At 45.3% G+C, this 24,254-nt stretch overlaps 1 protein-coding gene across 1 annotated transcript; it reads right to left on the reverse strand.

Moving 5' to 3' along the window:
• Positions 1 to 6,619: 6,619 nt before the first annotated feature.
• On the reverse strand, positions 6,620 to 7,245 carry LOC110592553 (cytochrome c oxidase subunit 7A2, mitochondrial-like). The gene is made up of 2 exons (XM_044921197.1): positions 7,154 to 7,245; positions 6,620 to 6,935 (listed from the first exon to the last, which is right to left on the reverse strand). Exons 1-2 carry the CDS (start codon positions 7,229 to 7,231, stop codon positions 6,762 to 6,764), a joined length of 252 nt encoding a protein of 83 aa, XP_044777132.1. The 5' UTR covers positions 7,232 to 7,245; the 3' UTR covers positions 6,620 to 6,761.
• Positions 7,246 to 24,254: the final 17,009 nt, after the last annotated feature.

Below are 24,254 nucleotides of genomic sequence, written 5' to 3' on the forward strand. Positions count from 1 at the left end.
CAGAGGGAGAAGCAGGCTCCCCGCTAAGCAGGGAGCCCAATGCGGGTCTCAATCCCAGGACCCTGGGATCATGACCTGAGCCGAAGGCAGATGATTAACCAACTGAGCCACCCAGGCGTCCCGAAATCTTAATACATTTTTATTTTTTTAATTTTTATTTATATATATATATTCTTAAAGATTTTATTTATTTATTTGAGAGAGAGAGAGAGCACAAGAGGGGGGAGGGTCAGAGGGAGAAGCAGACTCCCTGCTAAGCAGGGAGCCCGATGTGGGACTCGATCCTGAGACTCCAGGATCATGACCTGAGCCGAAGGCAGTCGCCCAACCAACTGAGCCACCCAGGCGCCCTCTTAATACATTTTTAAAGAAAATACTCTTTTCTGAAAAGCAGACTTGTTTGCTGGTTAGGACTACAGTTTCTTGGGAAGGATGGGTATGTGGCTCTTAAAGACAGAGGCAGTCTACAACTCTGTCCTACCTTTTTCTTGATGGGGTTTTTTTAAAAAGATTTTTTAATTTGAGAGAGAGTGCAGTGTGGTGTGCAGGGGAAGGATCAGAGAGAGAGGGAGAGGATCTGAGAGAGGGAGACAAGCAGACTCCTCGCTGAGTGGGGAGCCCGATTCTCCGCTCGATCCCAGGACCTGAGATCGTGACCTGAGCCGAAACCAAGAGTCGAACATTCAGCTGAGTCACCCAGGTGCCCCCTTGATGGGATTAAAAAAAAAATACACTCTTAGGATGCCTGGGTGGCTCAGTCAGTTAGGTGTCCAACTTTTTTTTTTTTTTTTTAAGATTTTATTTATTTGAGAGAGAGAGAACATATGAGAGGGGATAGGGTCAGAGGACGAAGCAGACTCCCTGCCGAGCAGGGAGCCCGATGCGGGACTCGATCCCAGGACTCCAGGATCATGACTTGAGCCGAAGGCAGTCGCCCAACCAACTGAGCCACCCAGGCGCCCAGAAAAGCCTCTTTAAAAGTGCCAGGCAGATATTGCCATTTGGGAATGCTGACCCAGTGTTGCTAAATCTGATTTTTCAAGAGTGATGAGACATCTGGATTATTTTTGAGAGAAATATCATTTTTAAATGTTGGTCGCAAATTGATTTTTTAAAATACAGTGCAGTCTCGATACAGCCTATGGTCCTCTCATCTAGCTGAATACTCTCTTTTTGCAACCAGAAGACAAAATCAGAGAAGGCATACTATAATAATATATATATATATATATATATATATGGTCTTTGTCTAGAGTTCCTGACACAGAGCCCTAAATGCCTTTGGAATTATCTGGAGTCTGCTTTTGTTATTCATAATGAGCCCCTATTAACTACTGATACCTGAGTTTATGCCAATGAGGTGACTTTTTGCAGGAGGGGGGCTGGATAGCTTCAGATATCTTTTTTTTTTTTAAGACTCTATTTATTTATTTGAGAGAGAGAGAGAAACAGCATGACAGGGGAGAGGGTCAGAGGGAGAAGCAGGCTCCCCAGTGAGCAGGGAGCCCAATGTGGGACTCGATTCCAGGACTCTGGGATCATGACCTCAGCCGAAGGCAGTCGATTAACCAACTGAGCCACCCAGGTGCCCCAGCTTCAGCTATCCAGATAGCTAGCCCCCAGAGGAATCAATCTTGTGATTAGAGGTTTAGAACTTTCCAACCCCCTTCCCCAGCCATGTCCCCTTCCCTGACCCTCCGCACTTCCTCACCTTTTGGGAACAGAGAGGGGCTGGAGATTAAATCCAATCTCCAGTGGCCATGCCTAGGTAATGAGATCTCCATAAAAACTCCCAAACCATGAAGTACTATGAGGGTGGCACCCCTGGAGAGGGCATGGAAACTCTGCACCCCCCCCATATGCATCTCTTCCATTTGGCTGTTCCTCAGTTGTCCTTTATAATAAATCTGTAATAGTAAGTAGAGTACTTTCTTGAGTTCTGTGAGTTGTTCTACAGAATTATCAAACCTGAGGAGGCTGTCATGGGAACCCCAAAATTTTTATCAGCTGGGCAAAGTGGGAACCTCACTTGCAGGGACATCTGAAGTGGGGACAGTCTTTTTTTTTTTTAAGGATTTATTTATTTATTTATTTATTTATTTTGAGAGAGGGTTGGGGGAGGGGCAGAGGGCAAGAGCGTCCCAAGCAGACTCCTCACTGGGTGCGGAGCCCATGTGGGCTCGATCTCAGGACCCCGAGATCAAGTCAGTGTCAGAACTGAATTGAATTGTTGATGTTGGAGAATTGAAGAAGCTGTATGGAAAAATAAGTGCTTGGTGTTAGGGGGGGAAAAAAACAGTGATGGAAGCGGTGTCAGAAAAAAGACAGTACAGAAGGGAAAGGACCTGCTTGTGATTACACAGCAAGTTGGTTATGGAGCCTGGTCTGACTCCAAATCTGGTACTCTGTCACATTAGACAGGCTGGCTTATCCTTGGGTGCCGGGGATTTGATACTTTCTAGGAGTGAATGGAGTGTGGTCTATGCTTGCTAAATGGCACATAATGTTTGCGGAATGAGTGCTGAATAAATGAATGGATATAGCACCAAAATGCCTACACTTAGAGCTGCACGAAGACGATATCTGGTGTAGTTCTGATTGGCAGCAGGGAGGGGACAACTCATCATAGGCACTAGGAGATTCCTTGGGGAGGGGAGAAAGTGGAGACTCAGCCTCATTCTTCGTTGATGAGAACCATCTGATCAGATTTAGAAAGCCTGAGAATAGGTCATTTCCAGGGTCCACTGGAAGTTCAGACGACACTAGAGTAAACCCACTATAACTCCACCAAGTAGAAACCCCAGAGAAGTTTCCTAAATCATTCTCATGATTTTTGCCATACCTGCACCCTACCTCTACTACTATTTATTCAATATTTTTCTTTAATTAAACTCCCTTTATTTTTTTATTTTATTAAACTTTTAAAAAGATTTTATTTATTTATTTATTTGACAGAGAGAGAGAGACAGCACAAGCATGGGGAGCACCAGGCAGAGGGAGAGGGAGAAGCAGGCTCCCTGCAGAGCAAGGAGACCAATGCGGGGCTTGATCCCAGAATCCTGGGATCATGATCTGAGCTGAAGGCAGAGGTTAACCAACTGAGCCACCCAGGTGCCCCTAAAATAAGTATATTTTTAAAAGGCAAATGTATATTATTACCATAAATGGAAAACCAGTCTCATTTGTCATAAATGGAAAGTAACTATAAAACATGAATAAATATTAGAATATAAAACATTTTGTCCTCATATTGTTAAACTGATCTTGGAGACCACTAGTGATATGGTCCCACACTTGGGAAATGCTGCCCTAAGAGGAGGGTTCTTAAAGGGGGTCCATGGTTGGGTTTTACAAGCCCCCTAGAATTATGCATAAAATATGTGTTGTGCTCAAAGGCATTTTTCCAGGGAGAGGATCTATAACTTCCAGCAGATGTACGAAGGGCTTTAGAACCCAAAGAGCATAAAGAACAATTGCCCTGGAATAACCCAAACTCCTGAAATGAATGTTTAGATTCCCTCCCAGAGTCCACTGAATTGGCCCACCTGGGGTTCCATAGCATCACATATCTAGGCAACTCACTCTATTCCACTCTAGCTACTAAACCTGCTTGAGGGGCGCCTGGGTGGCTCAGTTGGTTAAGCGACTGCCTTCAGCTCAGGTCATGATCCTGGAGTCCCAGGATCGAGTCCTGCATCGGGCTCCCTGCTCGGCAGGGAGTCTGCTTCTCCCTCTGACCCTCGCCCCTCTCATGCTCTCTCTCTCTCAAATAAATAAAATATTAAAAAAAAAAACTTGCTTGAAAAATCTTCTAAACCTGAAAATGTGCATTTTCTTTTTTTTTTTTAAAGATTTATCCATTTATTTTAGAGAGAGGGAGAGCACGTGCATGTGGGGGGGGGGGTGCAGAGGGAGAAGGAGAAGGAGAGAAACAGACTCCCCACTGAGCGTAGAGCCTGGGTGGCTGAGGGGCTCAATCCCACAACCCTGAGATCATGACCTGAGCCAAAATCAAGAGTCAGACACTCAACCAACTGAGCCACCCAGGCGCCCCAGGTTCTTGATTTTTAAATGGCAAATGTATAAGGTGTATATTTATTATAAGGTGGTGGGAAGGATTATATTAAATAATGCATCTAAGACCTAACCAAGGTCCAAAAAAATGGTAGCTATTGCTGTTAGGTATTGAGAACTTAGTATATGCTTATATACTTATATACTTAGTATATGCTTATATACTTATACTAAGAGAACTTAGTTGTCTCATTGACTTCTCACAACTCTATGGGGTGGATATCAAGTATCTCTCCGTTACACAGATGAGGAAAATAAGGTTCAGAGAGGTGAAGTCCCTTGCCTAAAGTCACCCTGCTCAGAAATGGCAGAGCTTGGTCTGACTCTGCAGTCACATATGGTAGGGGGAAACTCTGAGCTGCCCCACCTCCCCAGACAAAGAGAGATGATGCTCCAGTTCCTGGAGACTGTAGGTATCCCTGGCTCCTGGCCAAAGCCCCCTACATATATGTTGGATGGGTGGATGGATGGAAGGATGGATATTTCTAATTCAACATTGCTTCCTTTCACACTTGACCCTAGATTGGCCCTTGACTGTCTTGATCTTCCCTGGACAAACTACCTTTGTATTTTAGCCACCACACTTTCCCAGGGCCTTCAGAAAGCCCCTTGAGATTATTCATAAGCAGGCTGGGAGATCCCTTGCAGGGCTTGGAGCTCTACCCTCCCACAAACAGGCTAGAAAAGACCACAGCCTGCTCCACCTCTGATTGCCACTGGACCGGGATTACACTGTTCCCAGCCATGCCTAGCAATCATTTTTCAAGGTTTTCTGGGACCTCAAGCCCTTTCTTGGACCAGTTCTGTCATCAACCTAGCAGCCCTAGCCCTCTCTTACCTGAAAGGACATGTGAGATGTGACCTTGCAAACTCCCAGAATTGATTCAAGGACTCCTGCCCAGAAAGGATGGGCTCCATGGGAGAGTGCATAAGGCCTAGGTCTGAATCCAGAAACTTCCTCCCCATGGAGAAGGGCTGGCACTAGCCTGGGGCTGGCAGGGGAACTGAGCTTTAGAGCCAAGTACTGTACTGCAGGGCAGGGAGAGTGAGGCCAGACAGGCTAGGACAACTCAGGGAAGAAAAATCTCCTCCCTGGCCAATAGCCAAGCCTTGCCTGAGTGGACAGACCCCTCTGAAGGCTCACTGCTCAGCCTTCTGTCCATGGGGGGCAGCAGATGAATTCAGGCACATCCAGAGAGGCCTAGTTCACCCCCCTCGGCTTCCAACTAGTAGGCAGAGCAACCCAGGGCAGAGGCTAAAAGGCCACGTGGGCTTGGGTATGCATCCCGACTCTACCCCAACTAAAGTGTGTAACCTTAGGTGAGTGAGTCCACCTCTCTGAGCCTCAGTTTTCTTATTTGTAAAATGGGGATTGCAATAGTCCTTGTTTCTCGGGGACAATTTGAAGATTGAGATGGTGCATATAAAGTATATAGTGCAAGACTTGGCACATGGCAAAAGTCAACGATGCCAGCTACCAATTATTATTAATGTTACCCTAAACCAGGATTTTTCCACCTTGGCACTAACATTTTGGACCAGAAAGTTTTTTGTTAGGGGGCCATCCTGTGCTTTGGAGGATGTTCTCAGCATCCATAGCCTCTACCTACTAGATGCCAATTGCATTTCATGCCCAATTGTCAACCAAAAATGTCTGCAGACAACACCAAATGTCCCCTGCAGGGTGAAATGGCCCCAGTTGAGAACGACTGCTGTAAACAATCTAGACTGAGTCCAAATTTCATGAATGCCAAACTCACAGCCCCATGTAAAGACCACAAGGCAGGCAGGCCTACTATAGATGAAGGGATGGGATATCCAACAATTACAGAACAGGTTCCCTCCAGTGTGAGCTAAGAAGCAGGACCTGTACTTGCTCTGGGAGCTAACAGCCCCCTCTGACTCACTAGTGACCTCAGTGCCACTCTTTAATTATATGCAAAATGGCCACCAGTTAACTCTCAATTATTCTAGGGCCCAGACAAAGGGACAAGTTGTGGGTATCTGATTTCTGGCATCTGCATTCTTTTTCACTGACAGGGAGAAACTTGACTCTCCAGAACTCAAGAATTCATTCAGACTTTCATTCATGACTGCTGAAAGATTTTTTTTTTTTTAAGATTTTAGGGACTTGGGCACCTGGGTGGCTCAGTCGGTTAGGCGTCTGCCTCCGGCTCAGGTCATGATCTCAGAGTCCTGGGATCAAGTCCCACATCGGGCTATCTGCTCAGCGGGGAATCTGCTTCTCTCTCTGCCCTCACCCAGCTTGGGCTTTCTCTCTCTTTCTCTCTCACTCTCTCTCTCAAATAAATAAAATCTTAAAAAAAAAAAGATTTTAGGGACTACTGAGAGATTTTTGAGAGAGAACTAGGTGTCAGTCATTGTTCTGGGTGTGGAGGATTGTGATATTGTGACTTATAATGAGAAATATATATTTGATCTTCATCCTGGTTCCTGGCTCAGAGCTCCCAAAACCTTGGAATTTCCTGAGCAGTTAGAGAAATGGCAGCATCCTTTTTTTCTTTTTCTTTTTTTTTTTTTCATGGTAAAGTCTGCTTTATTGGTGGCAGTTAGTATAAGTTAATAAATATTGATCCCCAAAGAAGAACTCATTTATTTATCAGTTACTGGTCCATAGAGAGCTGAATGAAACTGAACCAACTGCCTGCTGAGATGATAAACTGAAGTCAATCCTGCTTCTTGGGAAATGAAGCCATAGCTAGCTGATATATGGCATATGCTGTTTCACCAACTGTAAGCATCATAGTGGCTCTATACAGGAGGGCATCAGCTACTCCACCCTTTAGATAGACTGGAATTCCATTATCCTCCTGAAATAGCTTTTGTTTCTCTGGAACTTTCTTTTCTTTTTTTTTTTTTTTTTAAAGATTTTATTTATTTATTTGACAGAGACAGAGACAGCGAGAGCAGGAACACAAGCAGGGGGAGTGGGAGAGGGAGAAGCAGGCTTCCCGCTGAGCCGGGAGCCCGATGTGGGACTCGATCCCAGGACCCTGGGATCATGACCTGAGCCGAAGGCAGTCGCTTAACCAACTGAGCCACCCAGGCGCCCTGGAACTTTATTTTCAAACTGCCTGCGTGAAGCAGTACTTATGGTCCTCTGGGCAATCTGACGAAGAGCCAGCAGATTCCGCATTTTGGCTCAGTTACTACCCACCAACCGCGACAACCGACCACCAGGAACGAAAGTCCCCACACCGGATTCTTTTCTTTTCTTTTAATATTTTATTTATTTATTTGACAGAGAGAGAGCACAAGCAGAGGGAGCAGCAGAGGGAGAGGGAGAAGCAGGCTCCCTACTGAGCAGGGAGCCCAATGCAGGGCTTGATCTCAGGGCCCTGAGACCATGACTTGAGCCGAAGGCAGACACTTTACCAACTGAGCCACCCAGGCGCCCCCCTTTTTTTTCCTTTTTAAACACAACTCAGCTATCGTATCATTTTATTTGTAATCAGTTTGTGTCTCTGTGGCAGCATCTTTTGTCATAACATTTGGTCTCTAGTTTCAGTTCCTGAAATGGGTGAAATGGGTGAATTGGGTGTCTTGTTATCATAACAAGTCTTTCTCTACTATGTTTATGTTAATAAGGTTTATGTTAATAAAGTGACTTTTGGAAAGTACCTAAGGATTGGAGCTGATGGCCAGCGGAGCCAACCGTTAGAAGGTTGGAACTTTCAGCCCCACCTCTGACCTCCAAGGGAGGGGTGAGGGGCTGAAGGTTGAGTTCAATAATAACTAATGCCAATGATCTAGTCAATCATGCCTATGTTTTTTTTTTTTTTTAAAGATTTTATTTATTTGACAGAGAAAGACACAGCGAGAGAAGGAACACAAACGGGGAGTGGGAGAGGGAGAAGCAGACTCCCTGCCGAGCAGGGAGCCCGATGCGGGACTCGATCCAGGGACTCCAGGATCATGACCTGAGCCGAAGGCAGTTGCTCAACCAACTGAGCCACCCAGGCGCCCCAATCATGCCTATGTTTTGAGGCCTCCAAAAAAACCCAAAAGGACAGGGTTTGGAAAGCTTCTGGGTTGGTGAACATGTGGAGATGCAGGGAGAGTGGCATGCCAGGAAAGGGTGTGGAAGCTCTGAGCCCTTTCCCCATACTTTGCCTTACGTGTGTCCCTTCCATCTGGCTGTTCCTGAATTACATCCTTTCACAATAAACTGGTGATCCAGTCAATAAAATGTTTCTCTGAGTTCTGTGAGTTGCTCTAGCAAATTAATCAAACCCAAGGAGAGGGTCATGGAAACCTCTGATTTATGGCCAGTTAGAAGTATAGGTAACAGGGGCGCCTGGGTGGCTCAGACGTTAAGCGCCTGCCTTCGGCTCAGGTCATGATCCCAGGGTCCTGTATGGAGTCCCGCATCAGGCTCTCTGCTCAGTGGGAAGCCTGCTTCTCCCTCTCCCACTCCCCCTGCTTGTGTTCCCTCTCTCGCTGTGTCTCTCTCTGTCAAATAAATAAATAAAATCTTAAAAAAAAAAAAGTATAGGTAACAAACACACACACACACACACACACACACGAAGGAGAGAAAGAAGAAGTGGTCATTGTGGTACAGGTAACAACCCGGGCTTGTGACTGGCGTCTGCTGTGGGATGGGTGGGGCAGTCTTGCAGGGCTGGGCCCTTAACCTGTGGATTCTAATGCTATCTCCACAGAGAGTGTCAGAATTGAGGTGAATTGTAGGATGCCCAGCTGGTGTCCAGCGAATTGCTTGTTGGTGTGAGGGAAAACCCCCCGCCCATATATGGTAATTGGTGACCAAAACGCTATTAGGAATGTACAAGATGGTTGCCTGGGTGGCTCAGTTGGTTAAGCATCCCTTGATTTCCGCTCAGGTCATGATCTCCCTTGCATCGGGCCCCACACTGGGCGTGGGGCCTGCTCAAGATTCTTTCTCTCCCTCTGCTGCTCACCCCCCAACCCCCGACCCTGCTCACCCACACACGTGCTCTCTCTCTAATAAAAAAAATTTTTTTTAAAGGAATGTACAAGAGAAGAAAATGTGCAATGTCCTGTCTTCATGGAACCTATATTCTAACAGGAGAATAAAGATAATAAAGAAGCAAAAATATGTCATACCCTGATAAGTGCAATGGATAAAAATAAAGTAGAAGAAGAGAACCAAGGGTGACAGGATGAGGAGTCTTGTTTTTTTGTTTTTTTTTTTAAAGATTTTATTTATTTATTTGAGAGAGAGAGAATGAGAGACAGAGAGCACGAGAGGGAAGAGGGTCAGAGGGAGAAGCAGACCCCCCGCTGAGCAGGGAGCCCGATGCGGGACTCGATCCCGGGACTCCAGGATCATGACCTGAGCCGAAGGCAGTCGCTTAACCAACTGAGCCACCCAGGCGCCCGAGGAGTCTTGTTTTAAATAGAGGTTTCTGGGCAGGACTCTCCAAGAAGGTGCCATTTGAGCCAAGATTTGATGACCGGGTGGAGGACAGAGTGTGGAGAAGCCAGTGGGGGCAGAGAGGCCAGGTAGAGGCTATTGCATCAGATGGCTTGAACCAGACAGAGGTAGGAATAGAGGTGGTTGGATTTTAGATATATTCTGAGGGTGGAGCTGACAGATTTGCTGATTAATTGAATGCAAGGTGTGAGGAAAGAGAGGAGTCAAGCATGACTCCAAATCCTGTGGCCTGAACAATGAGAAGAATAGATTGGGTTGAGGAAGGCTGGACAAAACAGAAACAAAAAGTTGTTTTGGCCATGTTAAGTTTAAGATACCTATCTTGTTGGTGTGATATATGAGTTCTGGGAAGTAGTCCAGGCCAGTGCTATAATTTGGGGAGTCATCAGTTTATAAGTGACATTTAAAGCCATGAGACTGGATGAGGTCATCACGGAGGGAGGAGTACATGAAGATGGAAGAGGTAATGCTTATTCAGCTAACAACATTCTCTGAGCTTTTAACATGGGCCAGGCCCTAAGGTAGGTGCTAGGTACAGAGATGTATATCCCTAGGCACCTACCCAAGAGACGCTCCATTACTTATTTAATTTTTCCTGTCTAAGTGCTTTGGCCACTTAGAGGATAAACATTGGGTGTTCCCGCCCTGCCTCTTAGTCACTTATTTTTTTCAACAGATACTTATTGAGCACCTACTTGTACAAGGCCCCTGTTTAGGCACTAGGATCATGAAGGGAAGTAAGTCAGATACGGCTCCATACTAATGGTATTTACATTTTGTATGTGGAAGAGGTGGGCATTGAACAAGATGCATATGATGATGTGATTACAGTTGTGACAAATGCAATGACAGAGAATGTAGGCTAGTATGAGAGCTGTTAACGAGGGCTGTGCCCTAGCCTGGGAGGTAGGAAGGCTTGCCTGGGAAGTCACATTCGAGGAGCAATCTAAAGGAAGAGGAGCTTGCAGAAGGGGACATGCAGAAGCTTCTCAGGTGAAAGGAATAGCACAGTCAAAGACCTGAAGGCTCAAAGGAGGTTGAGAGCTCAGGAAGGCCAACTTGGCTACAGAGAAGTGATCTGGGGGAGTGGGAGAGATGAAGCTGGGGGGGGGGGGGGGGAGCGGGCAACAGCCACACCTTCAGGGTCTTGTGAGCCTAGCTAAGACACATGGACTCTGTCCTGGGGCCATCATTGGCCCTGAAAGGCTATAGGTTGGGCTTCACGTGATCATAGGGTCACTAAAAAGGGTAGGCCAGGGCAGGGGAGCCAATGTGGCAGCCAAGCCACCACTGAAGAAGTATTTGACTATTGCCCCTTTGCCTCAGTCTCTAGGTTGCTCCATTTTATTTTATTTTATTTTATTTTATTTTATTTTTATTTTTTTAAGATTTTATTTATTTATTTGACAGAGAGATAGAGAGATAGCACAAGTAGGCAGAGTGGCAGGCAGAGGGAGAGGGAGAAGCAGGCTTCCCGCTGAGCAGGGAGCCCAATGCGGGGCTCGATCCCAGGACCCTGGGATCATGACCTGAGCCGAAGGCAGCCGCTTAGCCGACTGAGCCACCCAGGCGCCCCTAGGTTGCTCCATTTTAGACATCTGTTTGTAGAGCCCCAGTTCCCTCCAGGGCAGGAGGGATGTCCTCTCTCAGAAGAGTAGAATCCTGGGTGCCCCCAAAATTGGCATCTGGGGATCTCAAAGCCAGATTTAAGGCTGGACATGAAAGTCTGTTTCTTCCAGGAGCCACTCCAGAGATATTACAGATAGTCCCTGGTTTAGAAGATGGTTAGACTTAAGATTTTTTGACTTTACAATGGTGCAAAAGTGATACACATTCAGTTGAAACCATACTTTGAATTTTGATTTTGGATCTCTTCCTAGGCTGGCGATATGCGGTACTATATGCTCTCGCCCACAGCTTCCTGTCAGCCGTGCAATCGCAAGGGTAAAAGACTAATGATACACGTACAGCCATTCTGCTTCTCACTTTCAGTACAGTGTTTAATGAATTAAATGAGCTAGTCAACATTTTATTATACAATAGGATTTGTGGGCGCCTGGGTGGCTCAGTCGGTTGGGCGACTGCCTTCGGCTCAGGTCATGATCCTGGAGTCCCTGGACCGGGTCCTGCATCGGGCTCCCTGCTCGGCGGGGAGTCTGCTTCTCCCTCTGACCCTCCCCCCTCTCATGTGCTCTCTCTCTCTCAAATAAATAAATAAATAAATAAATCTTAATAAAAAATAAAAAATAAAAAAATAAAATAGGATTTGTGTTAGATGATTCTGACCAACTATAAGCTAATGTAAGTGTTCTGAGTATTTTTTTTTTCATTTATTTGACAGAGAGAGACATAGTGAGAGAGGGAACACAAGCAGGGGGAGTGGGAGAGGGAGAAGCAGGCTTCCTGCTGAGCAGGGAGCCTGACGTGGGGCTGAGCCGAAGGCAGATGCTTAACGACTGAGCCGCTCAGGCGCCCCCCAAGTACTTTTCAGGTAGGCAAGGCTAAGCTATGATGTTCAGTAAGGTGTATTAAATGCATTTCCGACTTAGGATATTTTCAACTTATGATGGGTTTATTGGAATAAACCCCATCGAAAGTCAAAGAATATCTGTATTTCATTAAGCAGAGGTGCCAGGTTGTTCCAGCCAGAGTCTCTGTGACTCTCTTCTCTATGATTATTTTCTTTTTTTTTTTTTTTTTTTTTTTTTTTTATTCATGAGAGACAGAGCGAGAGAGAAAGGCAGAGGGAGAAACAGGCTCCCAAGGAGCAGGGAGCCCGATGCGGGACTCGATCCCAGGACCCTGAGATCATGACCTGAGCCGAAGGCAGACGCTTAACCATCTGAGCCACCCAGGCGCCCCTCTATGATTATTTTCTATCTGAGTTCATATAAATTAGATTCCTGGATTTACGGGCCCTTTACCATCAGGCTATAAAGTAAAATAAATAATTTTAATGCAGTTAATTGCAGCCATTCTCAGTCTCAATGCCAATGTCACAGCCATCACAGGTGTGAAACATTTAGAGAACAAGTTTTCTTTCCTGACATGCATTTTTTATTAAAGATTATAAAAATAATAAATGTGCGGGGTGCCTGGGTGGCTCATTCGTTAAGTGTCTGCCTTCAGCTCAGGTCATGATCCCAGGATCCTGGGATCGAGCCCCGCATCGGGCTCCCTGCTCAGCGGGGAGCCTGCTTCCCCCTCTCCCACTCCCCCTGCTTGTGTTCCCTCTCTTGCTGTGTCTCCCTCTGTCAAATAAATAAATCTTTAAAAAATAATAATAATAATAAATGTGCAAAGTAAAAGAGAAGAACACAAAGAATTAAATTATAATGATTAACTGTACAGAGAGGACCATTGTTAATATTTTGCCCTAAAAAAATCATCATTTTTCGGGGCAGCTGGGTGACTCAGTTGTTAAGCGTCTGCCTTCAGCTCAGGTCATGATCCCAGGGTCCTGGGATTGAGCCCCACATCAGGCTCCCTGCTCCGAGGGAAGACTGCTTCTCCCTCTCCCACTCCCCCTGCTTGTGTTCCCTCTCTCGCTGTCTCTCTCTCTGTCAAATAAATAAATAAAATCTTTAAAAAAATCATCACTTTTCAATGCATATGTATATATATCCATACTCATGTGATACCTATCACACTGTAAATATCATTTTTTAAAAGATTTTATTTATGGAGCGCCTGGGTGGCTCAGTTGGTTAAGCGACTGCCTTTGGCTCAGGTCATGATCCTGGAGTCCCAGGATCGAGTCCCGCATCCGGCTCCCTGCTCGGCAGGGAGTCTGCTTCTCCCTCTGACCCTCCCCCATCTCACAAAACACAAAGATTTTAAAGATTTTAAAATCTTTTTTTTAAAGATTTTATTTATTTATTTGAGAGAGAGAGACAGCAGAAGCAGACCTGGGGGCAGCAGAGGGACAGGGAGAAGCAGACTCCCCACTGAGCAGGGAGCCCAACGTGGGGCTTGATCCCAGGACCCTGGGATCTTGACATGAGCCAAAGGCAGACACTTAACTGAGCCACCCAGGTGCCCCCGTAAATATAATTTTTGTTACACGCTATTCCATGTCCTTAAAAGCCTCTACAACATAATTTTTTTTTTTAAAGATTTTATTTATTTGACAGAGAGAGACACAGTGAGAGAGGGAACACAAGCAGGGGGACTGGGAGAGGGAGAAGCAAGCTTCCCGCCGAGCAGGGAGCCCGATGCGGGGCTCGATCCCAGGACTCCGGGATCATGACCTGAGCTGAAGGCAGACACTTAACGACTGAGCCACCCAGGTGCCCCAATTTTTCTTTTTTTAAAAGATTTTATTTATTTATCTGAGAGAGAGCACAAGCAGGGAGAGAGGCAGAGGCAGACTGCCCACTGAGCAGGGAGCCCGATGCGGGGCTTGATCCCAGGACCCCAGGATCATGACCTGAGCTGAAGGCAGACATTTAACCAACTGAGCCACCCAGGTGCCCCCAACATAATTTTTCAATAGCTTCTTAATAGTCCATCCATAATTATTTTCCATCAATCACTTTTTGAAACAATCCCTTATCATTGGACACTTGGGTTGTTTCCAGTTTTTCAGTACTGTAACAACACTTTGTTCTGATGAACATCCTTCAAAGTTAAAAATAATCTTTGTTTTATTCTACTTTCAGAAGTAATAGGTACTCATTGTATAAAAGTCAAACACTGCAGCAATGTAGACTCTGGAAAAGAACATTCCTGGTAATCTTACAACTCAAAGATAACAACTGTTAAAATTAGATTTTTTAAATGAATAGAATAGGTTTTTTTCTTTCTTTTTACCAAAATGAGATGATTCTGAGTTGTCCGTGTCACGACATATAAATCTGCTTCATTCTACAATAATCTTCCCTACATTCCAATCCCCACGATCGCTACCTGCCCACGCACATCTGTATGCACACACTGCCTCCCCTCCAGGTACCAGGCATGAACCATGTCAAATCCTGCATCATTAATTTCCCCCATCTACTGGATTATTCCCATTAGTGTACAAACATCCTGCAACACTCTATCTTCAATAAATGCCTTCCTTAACTCTACATTCTTCTCTAGCTACCACCCCATTTAGCTCTCCTCCAAAGAGTTGCCTACACAGTTAATGCCCCCTCACCCATGGAGGCTGCGTTCCAAGACACCCAGTGGATGCCTGAAACCACAGACAGTACAGAATCCTAGATATATACTATATTTTTCCTATACAGACATACCTATGATAAAGTTTATGAATCAGGCACTGTAAGAGATGAACAGCAATAGCTACACTAACAATCAATAATTAACAATTAGTAACAATTAACAATAAATGGAACAATTATAACTGTAGAACAATTATAGAACTGTCCTAAAAGTTGTGTGAATATGATCTCTCTCTCAAAATATCCTATTGTGCTGAACTCTCCCTTCTTTTGATGTGAGATGATAAAATGCCTGTGTGATGAGATGAATTGAGGTGAATGGCAGGCATTGTGATGTAGCGTTGGGCTCCTATTGACCTTCTGAGGATAGTCAGAGGAGGATCATCTGCTTCCAGACTGAAGCTGGAGCTGGGGAAAGTGAAACCGTGGATGGGGAGGGGGTAGGGAAACTACTATCTCAATGTCTCTGATTCAGAACTATGAGAAATGATTTTTGCTCGCTTATAAGCCACCCAGTCAGTGATACTTTGTTACAGCAGCCCGAACGGACTTTTGCCCATTGTCTCCTCAAGTCACCACACCAAAACAGCTTATCAAGGTGACCAGTGACTGCCACAAATCCAGTGACCAGTTCTCAGCCCTTACATTGATGTTCTTGTGTCACAATTTGCTTTCTTCCCTTCTGAAGCTCATTATTTGCTTGGGTTTCAGGATCCCCGGGACTCTCACAGTTCTCCTCTCTCCCTGGGTGCTCCTCCTCAGCTTCAGCTGCTTGCCCACCTCTTCTCCCTGACCTCTGAAGGAAGGAGTGTCCCAGGCCTCACTCTTTGGGCCACTTCTTATAGTCTCTATTTTCATGGATCTAAAAACCAGCTCCATGCCCAGAACTCCTGTTTTAGTCTGCTTGGGCTACTATAAGAGAACACTATAGATTTGGGGGCTTAGAAACAACCAAAATTCATTTCCACAGTTCTGGAGGGTGCAAATCCAAGATCAGGGTGCTGACATGGTTGGGTTCTGGTGAGAGCCCTCTTCCTGGTTTATAGCCGGCTGTCTTCTCCCTGTGTCCTCACATGGTGGAAGGAGAAAGGGACTTTCTGAGGTCTCTTTTATAAGGGCCCCAGTCCTATTCTTAAGAGTTCTACCCTTATGGCCTAATACTTCCTTCCTCCTAATCCTATCACACTGGGGGGGCATAAACATTCAGTCTGCAGGAAGCCCCAAATTTGTAGTCAGCCAGAAAAAAAACTGGGTACACTGGAACCCCATTTGTGGCCCTTGCCTAAAGTAAGGATAAGTTTTGCAGGACTGAGCCCTTAACCTGTGGGGTTCTGCACTAACTCTGGGTAGTGTCAGAATTAAATTGAATTGGGGTGCCTGGGTGGCCCAGTCGGTTAAGCGTCTGACTTTGGCTCAGGTCATGATCTCAGGGCCCTGAGATTGGGCTCTGCACTCAGCAGGGAGCCTGCTTGTCCCTCTCCTTCTCCCTTTGCCACCCTCCCACCACTCATGCTTTCTCTCTCTCAAATAAAGAAAATCTTTCAGAGCGCCTGGGTGGCTCAGTCATTAAGCGTCTGCCTTCAGCTCAGGTCGTGATCCCGGGGTCCTGGGATCAAGTCCCACATCGAGTCCCACATCGGGCTCCCTGCTCCGCGGGAAGCCTGCTTCTCCCTCTCCTACTCCCCCTGCTTGTGTTCCGGCTCTCACTATGTTTCTCTCTGTCAAATAAAAAATAAATAAATAAATAAATAATTTTTTGAAAAAAGAAAATCTTTTAGAAAAAGAATTGAATTGAATTGTTGGACACAAAGTTGGTGTTGGAGAATTGATATGGAAAAATGACACATTATATGTCAAAAAAAAAAAAAAGACACCAGAGGAAGTCACTGGGTATTAGGCACAGTGCTAGATATACAGATTTCAACAGATATAAAAATTATAAGCCACAGGCGCCTGGGTGGCTCAGTCATTAAGCGTCTGCCTTCAGCTCAGGTCATGTTCCCAGGGTCCTGGGATCGAGTCGCACATCAGGCTCCCTACTCAGCTGGGAGTCTGCTTCTCCCTCTCCCTCTGCCTGCTGCTTCCCCTGCTTGCGCTCTCTCTCTCTGTCAAATAAATAAATAAAATCTTTAAAATATATAAATAAGCCACAGATAGGAGAAAAGAAAAGATGTGAATAAATGGAAAGTAACATCAAGGTTCTGGATGGGAAGGCCAAATATAGCAAGAATGAAAAAATTTTCCACATGTAGATTTATAGATTTAACACCATCCCAATTAAAATACCAACAAGATGTTGACAGAAAGATGCTAGATTATGCTTAGATAAATCATGGGGTGCCTGGTTGGCTCAGTTGGCTAAGCGTCCAACTCTTGATTTCAGCTCAGGTCATGATCTCAGGGTTGTGAGATCGAGCCCCAGGTAGGGCTTTGCGCTGGTCATGGAGCCTGCTTAAGATTCTCTCTCTCCTGGGGCACCTGAGTGGTTCAGTTAGTTAGGCATCCGACTCATGACCTTGGCTCAGGTTATGATCAGGCCCCTGCGTGGGGCTCTGTGCTCAGTGGGCAGTCTGCTTGAGATTCTCTCTCCCTCTCCCTCTGCCCCCTTTCCCCCAAAAGAGTTTGCAAATCAGCAACACAACTAAGCCTTTCAGAGGTACAAATTAGGAGGAAAATTCTAGACTGGGGTCATACAGTTCTTGCTACCACTGAACATCAAAACTCACCAAGTCAGGGATCTGGAGGCCACGGAGGGTTTGGCCAAGCAAAAGACTGGGGAAGCAGAGGTGGAGAAATCAATGTTCCAAGAAGTAGTAGCCCCTGTGAAGATCAAGTGCAGGCTTTCAGACACAGAGAAGTTGGCTGAGGAGTAGTGGGAGATGAGGAGAAGCTGGGGGAGGCACATGATGAAGAACCAAGATAAGGGTGTGGAGATGGGGCTCTCTCTAGGGGGCAGACACTTTGTCTCCTCCACTGCTGAGTCCCTAGTATCTAGCCCAGTGCACACAGTAGATGTTCTATAAATATCATGGAGATCTTTCCATACCTGCATATATGGACTTGGATTTTGTAACATCTGCATAGTGTTCAGGTCTCCACATTTCCCCTGTGACAGGTCCATCTCACTGGATGGACCTGGAAGTTGCTTCCAGTTATTAGGGAATCATAGTTATTATTAATGAACATCCTAGCATTTAGAATACAGCTCCCCCTGTGGCCCTTCTTTCCAAGGGCCAGGAGGGATCCCTTGGATTTTTGCTTGGTCCAGTTCTGCTCTCTTGGTTCCCAAACAAGCACCCTTTTGCTATTCATGGTCCCCTCAGAGACTGTGAGACTATAGTCCCCTCAGGCCTTCCCCTCCCCCCCGGCCTACTCCCCTTTACAATCATCTTATTCAGGGATATACAATAAACATTTGTATGGTAAGGCAACTCACACTGATTTCTACTGAGCAGCTGAAATACTCAGGACTTACATATATACCCTAACCCAGCCAGGCTCTGATTTACATTAGGGCTTCTCACCAGAAGTCACCTATGGTTCTAGAGGTAGAAAGAACACACCTCACCCCCAACTCATGCCATTATTGTGCTGAGCTACTGAGCTTCCCCCAGAGCACCAAGCTCTTTTTGGCCCTCCCAGCTAATTCTTTGCACAAGCTCTTCCTTCTCCTCTCCTCAGTACCTGGCTAACACCAGCTAATTCTTCAGGTCTCACGAGCCACTCCCTCTAGGAAGCCTTCCCTGAATACCCACTCCGGCCTGGGTTAAGAGCCGCAGAAGCACCCCGTTATTTCTTGTGGCACATATCCTACTTTGTTACAATTTCCTTTTTGTTGTCCATGAACAGTGTGACGGCAGACTTTGGGTCTTGTTAACTGTTTTGTCCCTGGCGCCCACCGCAGAGCCAGGCCGTTCTGTGGTTCAACCCATATCAGTTGAATGAATGAACAAATGTCAAGTGCACAAGGAGTGGGGGAGCCACCAAAGTCCCAGATGCCACATACAGCACCGTGGGCTCTTAGAGCTGGGGAAGAAGCATTCCATAAGGGACAAAATCTTGGTTTCCTGCAGGGACCTTCAAGGAGTCTGTCACAAGACAACTGGCAACCCAAAGGAAAGGATGGGGTAACAAAAGAAACTGGTCTCCAGCTGCCTTGCTCCGGGGAATGTTTGTCAGTGTGACATTCACAGAAGTCCTGCACATGGGCTGACTGAGGGGGAGAGCCAGCCTCAGCCAGACAGAAGGGAGTTCAGCTACTGTGCATGTGTTAGCACTAAGCGATGTGTGGCTTAGAAGCTTCTTGGCTCTGCGTTCATTTTTTTTTTTTTACTTTTAAAAAACCTCCAGGTATTTCATATATATATATATATTTGTTTTACCCTTAAAGAATGTTTTTATTTTTGAGGTGCTGTTACCAAATTATATGGACAGAGTTCATTAAAAATCTGCTTAGTACAAAACTGATTTGAGTCCAAAACCATTAGAATTCTATTAAATAAATGCATCTTCTCGCTGCATCAAAAAAAAAATATATCATTAGCACCGCCATTAATCATTTTGCACCCCTTCAACCCTTTGCTTGTGTTGCTGGTTTGCTGTGCCGTAAAATGAGTTTCAAAGGTATGTGATAGGGTGGAGCATGTTTAGGGAATAGTTCTGGGTTGAGGGTAAGGAATTTGGGGCTGAGAAAATAAAACTTGGTGAACTGCAGGAGCCCATCTGTCATTTTGTACCTCAGTCCCCCTTTTCTGGAGCCAGAAAAATTATTTTTTAAGTACTAGTTAATAAAGTCAACAGGTGTTTATTAAGCACTGTTAAAAAGAAAACCACAGGCCCAAAATGGTGTCACTGAGGTTAAGACCCCAAGTCAGTAAAGCAGGACTTAATAGCTAACCTAACTGTAGTTTCAACCCCCCAGAAATGTAATCTTTAACCAGTCAACATGAGAATTTTCTGGTTAACACTAGGAAATTTACTGATAGGCCCCTTCAGTTCCCCTTGGGAGGGTGACTTTGCCTAAAACAATGGATTCTGTGCTAATCATTTGCTTCTTTCCCTTCCCTCTCTACCTTTAAAAACCTTTCCTTTTCTGTAGCCCCTTTGGAGCTCTCGTTTACTTGCTAGACTGGATGCTGCCTGATTCATGAATCAATTAATAAAGCCAATTAGAGGGGCGCCTGGCTGGCTCAGTCGGAGGAACATGTGACTCTTGACCTCAGGGTCCCGAGTTCAACCCACAATGGTGTAGAGATTACTAAAAATAAATAAATAAATAAACTTAAAAAAAAAAGCCAATTAGATCTTAAAATTTAAATTTTTTATTGTTATTTAACAGCACCTACTATGTGCCAAGGTAACATGGCTGCTATAAAGGGAAATGATTGGTTTCAGTGGTTCTTAACCTTTTCTGGGGGGATATAGATTTACAGATCTTTGAGAATAATGAATTGCACCACCCTATATGGTAGCCACTAGCCACATTTGGCTATTTAAATTAATATAAACAAGGGCACCTGGGTGGCTCAGTCGGGTAAGCATCTGACTTTTGATTTCAGCTCAGTTCATGATCTCATGGATTGTGAGATCCAGCCCCATGTCGTGGGGCTCCTGCTCATCAGGGAGTCTGCTTGAGATTCTCTCTCTCCCTCTCCATTTGCCCCTCCCCCAACTCCTCTTGCTTCTCTCTCTCTCTCTAAGGTAAATATATCTTTATAAAGGAATAAAGTAATATTAACTAATTACAATTAAATACAAACAGTGCTTAATAAAAGTTCAGTATCTCAGTTGCAGTAGTCACATTTCAAGAGCTCAATAGCCACATGATGCTAATAGCTACCACACAGAACTCAGATATAGAATGTTTCCATCATCAAAGTTCTATTGGACAGCACTGCATGCATATTCTCCCCAGAATAAAGACTTTTCTGTTCACATGCAATACTTTGCATCCAACTTTACAACTTTTACAGTTTTGAAGGGTTGGGGTGGGGGTTAGGTGGGGAGGTAGTCAGTCATTCACTGGTCGCTGAGGCCGCAGAATCCAAGAAAAAGAAGCCCTGATATGATAAGCAATGTGAGGACTCCATCTCAGAAAACAGCAAGTTGACAAAAATAAAGCAACAAAGCTGCTACAGATTCAGTATGCTCACTGCTTTAATTGTACCTCCTCATGTAAAGGGGGATTCTTACCTATCCAGCCACATGTAAAGAAAACATCAGCTTAGGGGCGCCTGCGTGGCTCAGCTGGTTAAGTGTCTGCCTTCGGCTCAGGTAATGATCCCAGGGTGCTGGGATGGAGCCCCACATCGGGCTCCCTGTTCAGCGGGAGTCTGCTTCTCCCTCTCCCTCTGCCACTCTCTAGCTCTCTCTCTCAAATAAATAAATAAAATCTTAAAACCACCACCACAACATCAGCTTATTATCCAAAAATAACTGAAAAACAATGTTAAGGATCTTCTGCAATCTCTTAAGAAGACACCAAAGGGGAATAATATTCACAACACACTGCAAATCTTCTTGAATTATCTTTCCTATCTTTTTCCTCTTCTCATCCTCCCACACATGGCACTCGCTTCCTGAAAGCTCTCTGCATCCAAACCCCCTCCAAACCTAGTCTGCTGCTGCTTCTCCCCTTCCTCCCCTGCACGGCGAAGTTCTCTGTCATGTAGCTCTGCAGAACATGTTTTATTTTATTCTGTCACACAAATACAGTGGCAAAGAATAACAAAGAGAAAGCTTCCAGGGTGATGTGACCAGGCACATATTCCACAGTGACCCAACCCACAGCTCTCCCTGGCAGTCTGGACCAGTTTCTCTGAGGTGACTCATTTTCCCACTGATGGTTTACTCCCCACATCACTTCCTCTTCTGTCCTCTGCTCCCAAGGACCAGAGTCTGGGAGAAACTCATGACTGAGCCTGACCCAGAAGAAAACATTTTGCTGGGATGCCAGAGGGAACTGATGTCATAGGGAAAGGGAGAAAACCAGATGGGCCAGTTCATAGAATGTTTTATCCCCCACTGATAATTGTTTTATTATTACTTTTTATTGGGCACTGCCCTACTCCCTAGTGAATGGCTTGCTGTGGGAAATACATTAACTCTTAACACTCTGCCAAGGTCAAAGGATTCTTTTCAATCTGAAGATAAGCCCAACAGTGCCATTCTTATCTTCATATTAGGATTGAGCTCCCACGTATTTCAGGTGAAAGCTTATCCCTGTAGAAAGAGCAGTCCTGGGGCGCCTGGATGGCTCAGTCCTTAAGCATCTGCCTTCGGCTCAGGTCATGATCCCAGGGTTCTGGGATTGAGCCCCATGTCGGGCTCCCTGCTCTGCAGAGAGCCTGCTTCTTCTTCTCCCGCTCCCCCTGCTTGTGTTCCCTCTCTCACTGTGTCTCTGTCTGTCAAATAAATAAATAAAATCCTAAAAAGAAAGAAAGAAAGAGCAGTCCTATCTGAGAACTCTGATGCCAATCCACCATCATCAGGTCATGCACCCGGAATTAATGGAGAAGGCACATAGAGCCTAGAGCCGTCACATTTCTTATCCTTCCTTATGTTCTTCACACGCATCTGAACTCGTCATCATTGTCCATTCCATGTAGATCACTTCCTTCTGCTTTATTCCCCATCTCAGAATGCTACCACTGCATAACCAGTTCCTCAAGCCAAGAACTTGGAAATCAACCTGAACTCCTCCTCACCCAGCCCCCCACACCCAGTCTATCTCCATGTCCTATGATACTGTCTCCTTGGGATAACTCACCTCCTTAGTATGTATCTCTATCACCTTACATCAGGCCACTGGCATCTCTTGCTTGGAGGACTGCAGTGGTCTCCCAGCTGGGGTCTCCCTGCACTGGCTCCCATGTTACTTCCCCCTGTAACCTGCCAGTCAGTGGGCCATTTGGGGCTATCCCTGTTCTTACCTTTACTCACCTTAGGCCAATCTGACTACACTGTCATATCTTCCCAGAACAGTAAGAATCCAACTGCAAAATCACTAATGGATAATGTAGTTTTAAATGAAGGGATCTGTGAAGTCCCAGGAAGGGGCTTACACTGCAATTACACAGCAATACTTCCTACACAGACCCTTCGTCTCTCCTCTCTCCCCACCTCATTATGGCAGGTATTGCCACACCTCTCCCTCACTCCCTTTCTTCCCCTATTATCCCGCAGCTGCCCTCTAGTCAAATTAGCTGTCTCCTCCTCCCTATCTCCTACTCCTTCTCTCTAATCCTTTCAGCTGCCATTTGCTTCTGAAACTATCTCATCCCAACAGAACTCCTTAAAGCCCTTCATGGCTACTCACTGCACTCAGTAGAGTCCACACTCCATAACATGGTCTACTAGGCTTTGCAAGCCCCAGCCCCAGCTCCTTCTCCTCCATCTTCCCCACTTGAACCCTCTGCCCCAGCCATACCGTAGGGTAGTAGGGATCGCCCCCGGTCTGCTGTGCTCTCTTCTATGTGGGCGATCTGTCATGCTCCCCTTTTTCCCTATGATTAACTCCTACTGGTCTTTCAGGGCTCAACCTAAACACCTCCTCCTGGAAGCCTGCCTTATAATCTCTAAGACTGTGTTAGGTGGTCTCACAGCAGTTTACCCTTATCACAAATGTGCTCTCAACGGCTGTTTGAATAGCAGCTTGAATATACACTTCAAGGACAGAATTGTATTATTGCATGCCTTGGGCCTCTTACAGGGCCTCAATTACAGCGTTGTACTCAATGATGCTGAATAACTAAACAAAAGCTCAAAAGCATGTTCCCGCCTAGGGTCTGTGGCCTTAGTAGAGAATGGAACCCATGAGCCCCTTAAGCATTAAGCCCATAATTCTGGCCTCGTTTGTGTTCTAACCTGCAAAGGTTAGTACCTGGGTTCACAGAAAAAAAAAAAAATCCACCTTTAGGGTTCTATAGATGATCATAAATGCCCCCTAGCAATTTAGCTGTGTTCCTTCTAATTCTGGAAGGCTTTACTTGGCCCTATCTCCACATCAGGGCACAACATTTTCTAAGCTAGACATGAACCCCTCTGGTGATTGCATGCTGCGAGACTGCACAATATAAGCTGAATCATTACTATTTATAAGCAATCGTCCACGTTGAGTCCTAGTAGGCTACTTAGTTCACTTCTCTCCCTAGGAGATAACCGAATTGTCTCCAACCAGCATTTTTTTGGGGGGGGGGAGGGAGGGTCTTTCCAGGCAACAATTATGTAGAAGTGGTAGGAGTCAGATAGTGCTATCAACACACCTAAACACACCCCCCAAATGGGGAGGCATCTGGACTTCTGGATGCCTTTAGGATGTGTAAGCTCCTATAAGGTTTTGTACTTTGACTCAAGATCATATTTGGCCAAGGCTCTTTCCTGCTTGACTTCTGAAGGCTAGCAAAGAACAAATAGAAACTTTACATAATCCAGAATACAACAGATGGTTCTGTTTTATTTTAGAAATAATTTATTGTGCTTTATTCCAATTATAAAAGTAGTACATGCTAATTACAGACAATTTGATAAATACAGAACAGCATAAATAAAAATATAGAAATCATTTCCAACAA

Source organism: Neomonachus schauinslandi, chromosome 14 (genome assembly GCF_002201575.2).
Source record: "Neomonachus schauinslandi chromosome 14, ASM220157v2, whole genome shotgun sequence".
NCBI classification, from domain to species: domain Eukaryota; kingdom Metazoa; phylum Chordata; class Mammalia; order Carnivora; family Phocidae; genus Neomonachus; species Neomonachus schauinslandi.